The 15,853-nt window shown below is 39.5% G+C and overlaps 1 protein-coding gene across 3 annotated transcripts in view; it reads left to right on the forward strand.

The window, feature by feature from the left end:
- The first annotated feature begins 5,239 nt into the window (after positions 1-5,239).
- Positions 5,240-15,853, forward strand: part of ldlrad2 (low density lipoprotein receptor class A domain containing 2) — a 38,396-nt gene continuing 27,782 nt past the window's right edge. For 2 of the 3 annotated variants that reach the window (XM_048254658.1, XM_048254659.1), the window contains exon 1: positions 5,241-5,703. In XM_048254658.1, coding sequence (XP_048110615.1) covers positions 5,601-5,703 — 103 coding nt within the window. In that variant the 5' untranslated portion in view covers positions 5,241-5,600. Of the gene's footprint in view, positions 5,704-15,853 lie in introns of all 3 variants that reach the window. The other variant, XM_048254660.1, reaches the window with a different exon arrangement.

The raw sequence follows: 15,853 nt of genomic DNA on the forward strand, positions 1-15,853 counted from the left end.
TTTAGCGGATTCAGATTTATTAGGTTAACAGGGGTTCTATAATCAATTGTTATTTCCAACAGCGCGCGGAAGCTTCACGATTTCCTTCGACCACTCCCAGTTCCCTCATTGGTCCTGACGAGTGACGTCTTATAGGTGCAGTGCCTGTTCAAACATGCTATTCCTGTAGCCCAATTACATGCCTGCAGGTAGGCCTGCTTTAAAAATAGGATGATGGGGAAAAACATAATTCCAGGTAAGCATTCAATAATGAATACAGATAATATAATAATATAATAAATGTGAAGTGAGCAGAATTTAAGCATGGCTGCATGTGACATTTTGTACAAATCAAAATGATATAATCCTAACAGCTGTTTTGAATCAAGGCTATATGCTTAGCCTATTGAATAACTTGATGATGGAGAAAACAAACCATTTTGTGGAATAATGCATCATATGAAATTTGCAACGGTGTGACTCAAAATCAGTCTCTGGTGGCCTATAAGTGACATCACACTCTGTCTGCCACTCGTTATGCTTTGCATGTGTGGCATTCTGAGACGTTCTTTAATTCGGGACCATTATCGCTCATTTCAATTTAGGACCTTGCAGTTGGAATTGTCGTTTGCTTATTCGAAGTCTAAAGACAGTCCAAAGTAGCCTAGGCTATTCATATAAGTGACATCACACTCTGTCTGCCACTCGTTGCTTGTCGCTGGTTATGCTTTGCATGTGTGGCATTCTGAGACGTTCTTTAATTCGGGACCATTATCGATCGTTTTAATTGAAGACCTTGCAGTTGGAATTGTTGTTTGCTTATTCGAAGTCTAAAGACAGTCCAAAGTAGCCTGGGGTATTCATATAAGTGACCTCACACTCTGTCTGCCACTCGTTGCTTGTCGCTGGTTATGCTTTGCATGTGTGACATTCTGAGACGTTCTTTAATTCGGCACCATTATCGCTCGTTTCAATTTAGGACCTTGCAGTTGGAATTGCCGTTTGCTTATTCAAAGTTGAAGTCTAAAGACAGTCCAAAGTAGCCTGTAGCCAAAGCCTGCAGACAGTCCAAAGTAGCCTGTAGCCAAAGTAGACAGTCCAAAGTAGCCTGGGCTATTCGAAGTGTCCGTTTATTGCACATCATTTCTTACGTCATTTTGAAGAGCCACTGCATACCTGTGTGTGTTGGCGTGTTGTTGCAAAATCCGCGGAGTTCACTTTATTGTTGAGGTCAGACATGTTACGTTTTTACCCGTGTAACCTACACTGATCCAGTTCTGCCAAAGCCCTGCTTCTATCCTCACTGGTAGCTTACAGTACAGTGGTGTGTGGGAGGGGGAGTGGCTAGCCAATAGCGAAAGCCAATGTGCTTCTTTTACCGATATATTTGTACCGATATATTATTTTACCGATATATTATATATAACTTGAATTTCTCCTGGGGATCAATAAAGTATCTATTAGGGGTGTAACGGTTCATGTATTCGTATTGAACCGAAACGGTACGGGCGTCACGGTTCGGTGCATGAATTTACACAGAGAATACACGGTATAAAAAAAACATAAAACTCGTGTGCGTATTAATTAATGTCATGCGCAATTACTGTTAAGTAGCGAGAGTTACGTGAGTTCTTTAGCGACACCTAACGCTAATCTGTAGCCTCGCCTTAGCTCTGATTTGCGCCTATGTTTTTTTTGTCAGGTCGTTGGTCGAGTCAGTCAGTCAGAGATAGTAGCACTAAGGTGGCGACTATGGCAAGCGATTTTAACATTTACCCGCTAAGTTTGACTATCTGGAATTAACATTGTAGATATCAACAACGTCTTTCTGACTAGTCGCAATTACATTTTGGATAGTTGGAATTGTCATTCAAGATATCTGTAACGTAATTGTGACTAGTCGAAACGTCAGATAGAGATATCTGTAATTTAGTTTTGACTAGGCAAGTAGGCAATAAGCAGTCATGGCTGTAATGTCTTGTTGACATCTAAAATAACTAAAACTCAGGGACCCCGTGTGGTTTATTAGACTCTCACGTTATCAACTGGCTTGATCTCTGTTTCGTAGCCTACATAAATTAGTAGGCCTATACTACTAAATGCACCAGCACCATCTACAGGAAACTCCATTTATAATAGTGTTGGCTGTAATCGAAAAAATGAAAGCAACATTGAATCATACATTTTTGCTGCCAGCTCCTGTCTTGCATAGGCTGCAGCATTAAAAAGACGATTAAAAACTCCTTCGCCCTCTGGCTGCTCTGACATGGTGCTAATTAGTGCTAATTACAAAGTTAACAGGTGCTATGTGATTTGATGATTTGAACAACAACACGCTCTTCTCCGCCTAAAGTGGGATGCGGGCCTAATTTGCATTGCAATACAGATATCTCTAACGTCATTTCGCCAAGTCAAAACTCTAATTCAAGATATCTATAATTACATTTTGAATAGGCAGAATGAAAGTTATAGATATCTCCAATTTCAGATATCTCTAATCAAAACTCATTCAAGATATCTATAACTTGATAATAGATATCTACAATCAAATTATGACTATCCCTAACTCCAGTTTGAGATATCTACAACGTCATTTTGACTAGTCAAAATTCCATTTACAGATATCTACAATGTAATTTCGCCTAGTCAAAACTTAATTCAAGATATCTGAAAAGGAACATGTAGATATCTTGAATTGAGGTGAATTAAAGATATCTTCAACTGGAGTTACTAGTCAGAATCAAATTGTAGATATCTCTAACTGGAATTACAGATATCTACAATTCAATTGCAGATATCCGTAATTCACATAGTGGATATCTGCAACTGAATTGTAGATATCCGTAATGATAAACCCCATAGAAATGAATGACAAATGTGGTGTCATTTGTCCTAGGAAGAATGTCTTTGTGGATATCTGAAATGACAATTATGGATAGGAATAATTCAATTGCGGATATCTAAAATGTTCGTTTTGACTAGGCAAAACTGAATTACAGATATCTGCAATCCATATCCAGTCTAGCAGGAAAATGTTAAAATCGATTGCCATAGGCGACACACATTAGAGGATCCGCTGGTCTCTTCGCAAGTTTGAGAACTTAAGTTACAGTAGTAGGCTACAGGCGAGAGAGTGGTGGATAAGAAACTGTGTGTCGGCGTTGTTCAGCAGTTGTTGGGTATGTGAGTGGAAATATATGCTACACATGTTCGAAGCAATCACCCAGATGATGTAGGCTACCAATCACCGAAATGAGAAAAAAAAAAAAAACTTCCCCTGCTCTTCACCAGCCTTTGGATACACATACAAATAGAGCCAAAACCTATAGCTTAAATTAAATGATTTCGTAATGACAGAAAGCCATGTGAATCGCGTGGTAATTACCTTTATGTTGGGGTAACTTGTAACTTCTCACATGAGGAGCTGGTAGTGTTAAGTGCATAGACAGTAAGTGTCAACGCTAACCAGGCTAATAAACAAACCATGCTACGGTGAGTTAACGTCGAAGGGCAAAGTCATGTGACTTCTAGTTGTAGTCTGTCTATGAAATGAAAGGAGCAATTTCGTTTTTTAAAAGAAGGCAAAATAGTGTGATATTTTCACAGTTAGTAGGCTAGATTATTACTCTACACACACTGAAAAATATTGAGGCAAATTGTAGACCCTTCCATATACAACTAAACACAGATGTTGAAGGTCTTGCTTAAGTGGATTTTTAAAAATCATTATTCTATGTAATTTGCACTTTCAGAAATAAGAGATGCTGTAGGCCTATTTTAAGTTTTATAGCTGATTGTCTTATTTTGTTTACAACTTACAGATGGAGTCTGGGTACTTATTGTACTGTTTAGCCTACATCTTACACACTTCAGGCTGTTGCAGATAGCTCAGGGAAGAGACTGTATGACACTAGGTGGTACAGCCTGATACATGCACAATAAAAAAAAATTGCTTTCTGCATTTTTGGTTTTGCTTTTCCCTCCATTGTACCGAACTCGTACCGAACCGTGATGTCCGAACCGAGGTATGAACCGAACCGTGACTTCTGTGTACCGTTACACCCCTAGTATCTATCTATCTATCTATCTATCTATCTATTTACCGATATCTTTTGAATTTCTTATTCAAACAACGTCAAATTTGGCACTGCACTTACTCATGCCCGTAGCAAGACACCTGCCAAGTTTGAAATCAGTCTGACAAACGGTCAGTGAGATATGCGTGCCACAGACACACAGACACACACATGATTTGCATATCAATGAACAAAAACACAATCAACACAAAAATTGTGATAGGAGTGGTGTTGTGCATGTGTGCTAACCTGCCCCATGCATGGGGTTGGTTGGCACATGTAGTCGGGGTTGGTTGGAACACCTATGTTATAGTCCTTTGCAGTACTCCTTTTGCTTTTGTTTGAAGTGCTCACTGCCTGTAGGGCTTTGCTGATGTCTTTCCTGTGTGTTTTTCTTCAGTAGGGCCCACCGTCAAGACCAAATCTGTCCCTACCGATTTTTTTTTTTTTACTTGAAATGTTTAAAAATGTCTGAAATGCTTCCAAATGTAAAACTATGTTCAGTAATTACAATAACAATGTTAAAATAAAGATTGATGATGTTTTTATGTGTAAAATTTTATAGATTTGTCACAAAATAGCCATATGGAATGTATTTGCCAACCAACCCCAAAATCAGTGTGCCAACCTGCCCCGCCCACATTAGGTCAAACGTTTTTGCACAAATGCTGTTAGCCTGCTAATATCAGTCACCTCAGGTTTTCAAACTTCATTTTAAATTATAGAAGAGTCCCCTAGCAATCAATTATAATGAATATTTTTTTTATATCCCTAACTATTACCCTTCTAGGATGTATTTAGTGGGAGGTGCATATTCTAAGTTTTGACACTACAAAATTAAAAAGTTGTTCTCACCTAAAGAGTTAATGACCTGGAGACCAGTTACATACATGAGTTTACTCTACTCAATAAGGCCGTCAGTTTAGTGTTGGAATGTTGCAGCTCCCACTAGTAGCCTGGATATTAACAGTGTGCCAACCTGCCCCTGTTCCAACCAGCCCCGGTCTCCCCTACACCGGTAGGCCTATACTGTTTAGAAAGGTAGCCTATAGTCATAGGGGGTTTGGGGGGCAGGGGTCCAAAAATTAAAATTGAACCTATAATCTTCCAATAGACTACTGTTTTACCTCAAGCTTCATGCAGGGAAGTCTACATTACATGACATATGGGACCACACTAACATCTTAGTTATGAGATCAGTTTGCTTATTAGGCATAGGCTATAGCCCTAAGGTGTCTGGGTGGGAGGAAAGGACGCCCCCGACAGATACTCTGAATGTTGCCATGGAAATAAGAGTATACAAATAGGCCTTGTTTCGAAGTCTGTCGTTGTAGCTAAAGAAGAGTGATCACCCCAGGCCTATAGTGTACCATAAGTAGTTCATAATTATTAATTACCATCTATCGTCGTCACTGCGCAATCCACGAAATGTTTGCGTTGTGCATGCGACAAACCCTAAATTTTCGTATCAACTCTCACTTTGGGCAAAGCAGAGTCGACACGAGTTAGGCTACTCCGCTTGAACGTTTGGACGGATTCTGAAAGATGGCCAAAGTGAGCCAAGACGAACTTGTACAACACCTGTCAAAAGTGTTCGCCGTTATCTGTGTGGTGGTGACTCTCAAGCCTGCCAGCGCCATTGAGACAGGTAGGAGTGATATATGGGTTGTCTCCAAGATGTCTAGGAAATGTCCACAGCTTATCCTGTTGAGTAGCCTAGGCCTACGGTCACATATGTGATTAGAATGTTCGCTAACCGAGAATTCCGCACTATGATGCTGCGACAATACCCTATAAAGAACACTGAAACTGTAGAACGCTATAGATCGTTTGCGTAGAATTCTAGAAGGAACCTGGAAAATAATTCACTCCTCAACAGGTTAACACATAGCGTTCCATTTAGATTAGTTGTATTTAGGCTTAGGCTTCATAAAAAAAAAAAAACAGACTGTCAGATATTTAAAGTCTAGCAATGAATTGTGAATCCTCTTGTCGTGTGTGGGTAGTGGGGCACTTTCTAAACGAATGTTCGCTCAGGCGTCCAAAACGCGATGAAATGGACATTATGATTAAGCTATGTGCCAACCTTGATTGTTTAGCCTAGCCTATGGTATAGACCAGAGCCATATCTATCTATATGGCAGACGCCTTTGTCCAAATCGACATACAAATAACAATACAATAGTTAAATTGAACAGTAAACAATTTAAAAATGGGTAGGCCCAAAGACTACATTAAGGAGAATAGAAATAATAAACAACAATGTAAATTCAATCAATAGCCTAATGAAATTAACAAATACTATAATATACAAACCATAACGCACAAGAAGTAGGCCCTACTAATAAACTAAGTGCATATTGAACAGATATGCCTTTAGTCCCCTCTTGAAAGACCCAAAACACAGAACGGAGAGCACCACATGTGCACTGTAAGAATGCTGTAAAATTACAGGAACATACTGGCAACAATTTCGCCAATACCAGTGTTACCAGTGTTGGGAAAGTTCACTTTTTACATGAACTAGTTCAAAGTTCAGTTCACAAATTTTAAAATGAACTAGTTCAGCTAATTTAGCCTATTATTCAGTTATTTATTAATTTATACTAGTTCATAATTAAAAATGTTGAACTAAGTTCACAGTTCCAAAATGATTGCCACAGCCCATATCGAACCACAGACAGCAATTATTTTATCTTAATTAAGTTGAAAGCTGGGCTTTCCACTTCACTCAAAGGCTGCAGGTCTCCGACAATATACTGCACCACTAGGTTGTCCAGCTGCGGCTGGGAGATGACAATGGAGCCGCTATACGCAGTTAATGGGATTTGGGTCGAGGATCTGTCTTGACTGTCTTTTGATTTTTTATTTGCTTGCATACCTTGAAAGGCTAGCCGCGTGCTTCAGTTCAATGTGCCGTTTCAGGTTTGCTGTGGATGTGACTAAGTGCGGATTTTCTTTTTGAAAGCCGGCAGGCAAAGTTTATACAGACAGTAGAAGATTTTTTCCATCCTTACCGACCTGGGCCCAGTTTCCCGAAAGCATCTTAAGCCTAAGAGCGTCGTAAAGTCCCTCTTACGAACGTCTTAAGATTTGCCGACTGTTTCCCGAAACCATAGCTTAAGAGCGTCGTGAAAACACTCGTGCTCCAGAGTTCTCGTTACCGGCTAAGAGCGTCTTAACAGTAGGCCTACTTCTCACTGAGGTTACCAACAGGACAGAGGAATTACAATTTAGAATACATAATCCAATTTATGTTCCCATTCTTTATTGTGTTTACCTGATAAATCAGATTTTAGCGTGCAAAATAGTAGCCTATAGCCTAAATTTAATGGTCATAATAATGTGATGAAAAGCGGACAAAAATGCAATCGATGCTTTCGCGGAACTAGGCCCTGGTCATAAACTCGTTTAGCTGATCATAGGCTACGCCTCCTTGCATGCTGCTTTTTGTTTTGATGACACATGCAGCGGTGCGACACTGGTGGCTGATGTTGCCAGGCTGATGTAGCTGTGAGCTATATCCCAGTAGTTAGCTGTACAATTTCAGTATGGCTTTGTGAAATTATAGCATATCTTTTCCTGTAAAATATCGGCATGATACTGTCTTTTTATAGTACTGTTGCTGGAATCTAATTCACAGTACAACTCTGTTTCTGTAAATTACATCAGGTTATGTTTGTGCCATATACTAAAAGTATGTGTACCACATTTAAACAATTATAAAATTATGTAGGCCTATACAATTATTTATCAAAATAACAGTTGCAATGTGCAATTTTAACAAACAAACACTATACAAAATATACAACACTATACAAAATATTTGTATTAAAAAGTGCTAAACAACAACTGAAACAAGAAATGAATGTGTGCAATTTTAACAAACACTATACAAACTATACAACACTCAAGTGCAAAAGAAAGTGCAAAACAACAAGGGCCCTTTGGTAATTGCACTCTTTTACAAATGTGGACCATTTATGCTTATTTTCATGCAGGCTGTCAGACTGTTGGCCTGCAGCCTGTCCCGCAAGTCTGTCTTGATCTATACACGGAGAGTGAATGAAGTTTAAATTATTTCATACTTTTGTGTAAGATTTACAGTTTTGAATTAGAATGTTTGGCAAACGATGATAGATAAGACATGACATTCAACCACCAGATGCTGCTGTTCGGACGCATCACACAATTCGGCATATCCTACCCGTAAATCCTCAAATTATGGCCGGGATGATAATATAGCTGGTAAATCCCGCCCTTTCCGCTATCCCCGCTGGACCTCTAGATTGAAAAATCGTTAATGCAAGTGAATGTGAGAAAATAATTATTTTCTGGTCCCGTTTGAATTTTGCCATGAATGTGAACATATGTTGTCTGTGAATTTTTAATATAATTTTTCGTGTAAAGAATGCTACAATTGAGCGGGTAGAAGTTTGATGGGGTTAAACTTTGTGTGAGAGCACTTTGTGGACTACAACTTTCCGCTAGACGACAGATCACTAGTTTCCCATAACAACCATCAGTTGGTCGAGATGTAGAGGGTTCTTAAGATCGACTTTGAACACAGTGAACCATACAACTTTACAATCACACTGTATCGTAGTGTTAATGTGTTGAGTGAAGCTAGGCATGTTTCAAATATTTTTGTTACCATGTGTGTTTATTCCTGCCGTTACAAAAACTAGCATCTCAGCTAATGTTAGCGATTAGCTCACGTCACAGGCGACATGTAGTCTTTCTCGTTATGTCTTTTCCACAACTGATAGCCGAAGAATCATATAATATACTGTCAAACTCGTAACATGAAAAATTATATTAAAAATTCACAGACGACATATGTTCACATTCATGGCACAAATCAAACGGGACCAGAAAATAATTATTTTCTCACATTCACTTGCATTGACGATTTTTTCAATCTAGAGGTCCACTGGGGGTTTAGCGGATGGGCGGGACTTACCAGCTCTATTGTCAGTAGCCTCCCAGATAGCAAGGACCACTGTCAGTCCATTGGGGGCATAGCTGGCGGTCTGCTGGCATTTTGCTCATCGGTTCTCTGGCGGTCTGCTGACAGATCGCAGACAAATTGCCCAATATTTTGCCACTATTGGTCTAAAATATTTTTTCATTTGTTCAGTTATACTCCATATATCATTTTATTAACTTTTCTTAATATTCATTACAAGTTAAATTTAAAGAGATGGTGATCCAACGGTAGACCACAAGTGGCACGCCACTGGCGGCATACCACCAGCGGTCTGCTATCTGCCAATCTGATTTTGCTATCTGGGTTATGGCTATCAGTCCACAAGCACTAAAAGACATTGTTTCGACTTAACTCAATGAAATTAAAGAGCTCTTCTTAATATTTTATATTGTTGGTTACTGTTGCCAATGAAAAGTCGTTGTCCTATGATTTATAAAGTCCACGGATGGTCCTTTCATGTGCAGAAAGAATTTTGAAAAAAGGAGGTTGCTCATCGGAGATACTCAGGTCTGAATATTGCTATTTTTTGGTATTTTGGTATTTTTTGGGCAGGCATGTGACAGTGGATATGTGCAGTCCTGGACTGACACCAGTCACACCTTACGCCTTGTAACTCCAGTTTAAAACTAACATTGGATGCATCTTTGATGGCATGGATTGTTACTTTGCTGTGGTTACATCTGACAGCAGAGGGGATGGCAACATTTTATGCAATTTTGGGCCTTTTTTTGAGGTTTTACTCCCCCTGGTGAGTTGCACAGTTTTGAAAACGAACGTTAAGGGTTGTTTTAGGACATGTTTGAGTATGCCTGTTGGCAGCCACTCTGAGTAGTCAAAGGCGATTCAAAACGAGTCAGAAAAGTCGAGACAGGACCAATCGTCAAAATTTCGGTGTCCACCACTCTAGTTCATCCAAAACAAACCAGAAAACAGACTCAAAGTGCTAAATACCGGAATTTTCCTTTAAATAGCATTGAATGTAGACATGTGGCATCATTTCTAGCTAATACATTGTTTTAAATGTAGGCTATAGCCATTTAAACATGAGAACACATAATAGAAAGAAACAAAATTCCAGTGGATATTTCACGGGTTCTCAAATACTGGCCTGATGAATTAACCCCGTTAGCCAAACTTGACACGTACAGGATAAGAGACATAAAGACATGGATGGCAAACAATTTCCTGCTTTTTATCCACAAGTGTTAAAAACCTAGGAGTTATAATTGACCAGGACCTATCACTAAATAATCACATAAAACAGATCACCAAAACTTCATTTTACCATTTAAGAAACATTTCAAAAATAAGGAAGTCCTTATCCTTACCAGATGCCGAGAAATGAATCCATGCTTTTGTCACCTCAAGGATAGACTATTGCAATGCTCTATACGCTCGATGCAATAATATCTGTCTAAAGAGCTTAGGCTACAGCTTATACAACATGCAGCTGCTCGCACACTCACTAGAACTAAACTATTAGAACTATTTCCCCCATCCTAGCATCTATACACTGGCTACCTGTTAAAAGTCGCATTGACTTCAAAATATTACTTCTAACATACAAAGCCATAAATGGCCGGGCACCTGAATATATTAAAGATCTCCTAGTCCCATACAACCCATCTAGACCGCTTCGATCACAAAATACTGAACTTCTTGTAATCCCAAGAATCTCAAAAACTACAGTAAGAGGCAGAGCTTTCTGCCACAGCGCACCCGTCCTCTGGAATAATCTCCCTCCCTTAATTCGATTAGCAGACACCCTCCCTATTTTTAAGTCTAGACTTAAAACATACCTCTTTAGTGCCTCCCATAGTTAGGTATGGTGCAGTGTGGAACTTCAACCACCTCAGGGTTTTTTGGAATGGACCACCCTGCTGTATCCTCGTGTGACTGGCACCCCAGTCATGCGTGCAATGGTGGTCACTGACCATACCTGCGCTGGTGTCGACTACCCTTCACCATGCCTTAGTTATGCTGCTATAGCATAGTGCTGTCATGGACTTTGTCATGGATCTGTCACACCGTACAACCCCCCCTCTCTCCTCTCTCCCCTTCCCTCTCTTTCTCTTTCTCAACTCTCCCTCTCTTGCCTATTATTTCTATGGTATAACACTATATAGTACCATTCATATATTTATTGATATTAACCATTTTGATCTATAGTAATACTAACCCACTCTATATCTATCTCCCCCTTACCTCACTTGTGAGGTATACCATTACCAGTCATCAGCCATCCTTGTGTTTGGCCCTCATCTCACTCATCTCACCTGAATCCCATCCCTACGACTGCCCTATCATCGCCTATTGCTGTCCTCCTGCCCGGATTCCTGGCCCGCGCAGCCTGGCGACCCATTACTTGCCCTATGATAACTCCTTATCCCCCTGGACAATTATATTTCCTACAGTGGACTATTTGAACTTTCTGGCACTAAATAGGATTACTGCATTATCATACAGGATATCTAACCATCCCACCTCTTGTAATATACACCTCAGGTGGCTTTAAACACCATGTTCTATTCTCTACATCTAACTAACTTTTGCATTTATCATGTACTGTTCTGTAGCTGACCCAAGGCAGATGGGTCAGGCCCTTGGGTTATGGATCTGCACAAGGTTTCTTCCTATATGTATCTCCAATTCTAGGGAGTTTTTCCTTGCCCCTGTTACTCATGGGCCTTCTTTTCTTTTCTCTGATTGTCTAACATTCTGTAAAGCGCCATGAGACAAGTGTAATGTTTTGGTGCTCTATAAGTGAGATTAAATTGAAATTGAAAATTGTCGGTGCAAAGCCTATTTTTTTTATAGACATTACTCAATAAAACCACCAACAAGCACAATTTTGTTGCTTCATCTCTGGCATGGAAAATTAGTTTGTCTTTCAAGTTTATACATAATGATTGATTATGTATGGGCAGCCAGAAGGAAGCTCTACTGTGAGATCCACAAATGCTCTGGAAAATGTAGCTTCTGTAAATGCTACTGCACTAAATGGTCAAAAAAACAGCTAAGCTATTGAAAAGCTATCTGCTTCAGAAAAATAGCTACGCTACCACCAAGCAACTGAGAAATGTAGTTAATGTTAGTTAATGTAGTTAATGTTAGTTTGTTGGACTTCGACAATTATTGCTTTTACATTGTTGCTTGCTATCTAGAGCATGCATGCTCAGCTTTGTTTGTTTGTTTACTGGTGCCGTCATCAATTGTCCTTAATTAAATGTCCTGCACTTCCATCCAGTTCTCCTCGCAATTAAATACACTGTGGAGCAGTGGCCTTCTACTTAAGCCTTGTTTTCTGCTGCTCTCGCCAAAATTTGCGCTTATGTCCAGGGCTGGACTGGCCATCTGGCATACTGGGCATTTTCCCGGTGGGCCTACACACTTCTGGGCCAAATCGCCAATGTAATTATAATTTAAGCTAGTCCGACCAATATATTTTTTTGTTTGTGTTTGATGACAGTGCTGGCCCTCAAAGGGCCGACAACAGTCCACTGGTTAATTTTCCATAGTGACACTGGCATAGCCTAATCAAATCTCTTCATTTTTTGGCTGCGGCGCTTTTAAAGAGCTGCAGCGACCCTTTGGTTAATTTTCCATACTCGCGCTAATACAACGCCGGCTGTGACAACAAAATCATACCTGCGTTCTGTTCCCAGAGTTTTCTCTGTCTATGATCTGCAGCGTTTCTCAAACTATGAGCCTCCTCAACGAGTAGGCCTAGATTGCGGAGCCACAAATTTAATTTACACCCGGCTTCTTTCTGTTTGCAGCACAATTGAATTTTGGAACCGCGGAACGAAAGAAAGAAAAATAGCCTAACTAATAGTTTCCCCAATCAGGAAATACTTCTTAATTTGGTTTCATCAAATAATAGAGGCATAAAATTAGGTTGTATTGGTAGGAGTGCACATTCAACTAACCACTGTAACATGGGTAGGTTAGAAACAGCAATATATATATATATATTTTATAAAAACAAATGAAGTGGACTCTTGTAACTGCCCATGAAAACACAGCATTAACATTGCAGCAACTGCGCGAAAATCAGAGGTAGCAGGAGTGAACGCAGAATGTGGGCTGTTGTTGCGCAAAGAAATGAATGAGGGAAATGATATGCATCTCTGTTATTAACATGAAATATGTCTGCATGCAGGGTAGTATCAAGCAGTGAAGTGATAACCATATGCAGGTAACCAATGTTCACGTCACCTAGCTTGACAGAAGACTAGCCTTGCTTGCTCTGTTAAGGTGCTGTCCCTCCCAAACTGCGTTAAAATTAAGAATAAAAAAAAATCCCGGGGGAACAACCCCCCAGACCACCACTTAGGCCTATATGATCCACAATATTAAGCAAAATAGTAACAATGTCAATCAAATATCAATAATAAAAAATAAACATAAATATACAAATCATAACTCTAGGAATTAATTAATTATTTAAGTGTAAGCTGATCCAAAACTATCACAGGAACACAGAACACTAGGCAACTCATGGCATGAAATGCATGCATATTTTAGGTGGACTGTCTGCAGGGACTGTCTGCATGAAAATGCACTGTACTGTTCTTCCAAGGCTTTTTACAGTGCATGAAAATGCACTGTACTGTTCTTCCTAGGCTTCTTCTTATTACAGTGCATGAAAATGCACTGTACTGTTCTTCCTAGGCAACTTCAACAACTTCTTCTTCCGCTTACCACTTTTTCCGTACGCAATTTCTCTTGAACAGTTTAACTTAGAAACTTCGTTCAAACTTTGTAACGTAGGTCTTCAAACGATTATCCTAGCAACCATCAAAGAAACAGCTTTATTTAGCATTGCAATAACCATGTATATCCAAGCAAAACCATTGTAACAATTTCTACATTATCTGTTTTAACACTGTATATTTTACATCATATGTTTTGCATTTTTATGCACTGGTAATTCCTCGGAATTACATTTTCTAGTTATTATTCTTCTAACCAAAATTTCTGCTTCTAATTCAGCTTCAACTGTTTAACGTAGAAACTTCGTTCAAACTTTGTAACGTAGGTCTTGAAAAGGACACTTGAGCAATATATTTTTCACCTTTGTAAACTTTATACTTTTTGAGATATTAACAAAAAACAAGCTTATTTTTCCCCATAGACTTTGCATTGACACTATGACATCACAATGGGCTAATTAAATTGATTTGCACCTGTATCAACTGCTAACTGCTCAACTAGGCCCCCTCAAAGAGCCAGTTAAACTGATTGCACCTGTATCAACTAGGCCAACTCTCTCTGTGTCTCTCCATTGTACAAGGATATAAGGCACATTCCATCCAACTTTCTATCCATTCATCCTCTTCAAACCATTCACTCATCCACCTATTAAACTATCTATCAACATCCATTAAACAATCTGCCTATCCACATCCATTGAACTTTCTTCAACTTTCTCAATTTCAATTTATTTGTAAGGGACAGTGTATAAATGTAACCATTTGATGCATTGCACCAGATTTAGCCTTGGGCTAATTTACATCTGTAGTCCCACAGGAAGCACAAATACAATATACCAGCACAAATACAACATTTTAAAAAACAAAACGTCGCTCAATAAGTAAAAAAAAAAAAACACAAGCGCACACACACACACCCTATCAACCCCATTGGAGAGAAGAGTGAAGCTAAAAGTTATGAGGAGTGATTAACTAACATTGTGCGTGCATTTTAAGTAATTTTTTAGATTAGTTTCTATCAAAATCTATTACACAGGCCTGATAGCGCTCCGGCGCCACTCCGTACCGACGTGTCTGCGGAAAAAAAAAATCAGGTTCCCATGCACGTGATCTCACGTGCAAATTTCTTTTGTGTTTCACTACGAATGTGTTTCCCACACAATGCGAAACATAGCCAAAGTCATAGAGTGCAACTTCATGAAACCAGGGAAAGACACCAAACTTATACTCGATAAAGTTATAAAGAATAAATGGCGCTGGTCTTGGATAGAGGAGGTGGGTAGAGACGAAAAGCCCTTTGGAAGCTGGTGTCAAAAACTCCGGCAACCAGGAGCATGTTTCTGCACTTTGTGCGCAAGGAAAATATTATATGGAACTAGAAGGAAAAAAGTGCTGCCACGGCATGAGTTAGACCCTAAAGAATACAGGCTTAGCATCCAAGTTTTACTTTCAGCCTTCTACTTCATATGAAGCATATTCAAATTGCTCACGTTTTTTTGCTCTCCGTAGCACTTCCATGTTTCCGCAAAATGTGTCTTCTTAGATTCCAAAATGAATCTTTACTCACTGAAACAGTGTCACCACATGGTCTACATTGTATCTAGTTGTTTTGTACACTTGTATGACATCAGTTTCCTTTCTAAAATATTTAGCAAACTCCATCCCCATCAATGAACTTACAGACCAATATCTTTGAAATTTAACAGTCTTGGTTTTATTAGGAAGACATGAATTCTGGCTGGATTTGGGCATGCCTCAGACTCATGGTGTGAGAGCTATCGGAGTGAAATTGGAGCGGAACAGAGCGGCCGCTCCGGGCTCCAACAAAATTCCATCCGCTCCTCTCACTAGCTCTGATCTGTTGTTTACAATCGCTCATCCACTCGTCACTTTGTGTCAGAAATTAGCGGAGGATAAACTCGCCCTTACGCATCTGTCTGTCTCAAGGCATGTGGGCTATCTTATTACACACGGCATCTCGCCAGAATTTGAAAGAAATCTGTCCGACAAACTTAAGAATAACGTGTTTAAACTAGATGTACCGCATAGCGGTACAACATATGACCGCCGCTCAGTCCTGTACATCCGTTCCG

The sequence above is a fragment of the Alosa alosa genome, chromosome 10 (assembly GCF_017589495.1).
Source record: "Alosa alosa isolate M-15738 ecotype Scorff River chromosome 10, AALO_Geno_1.1, whole genome shotgun sequence".
In the NCBI taxonomy this organism is placed as follows: domain Eukaryota; kingdom Metazoa; phylum Chordata; class Actinopteri; order Clupeiformes; family Clupeidae; genus Alosa; species Alosa alosa.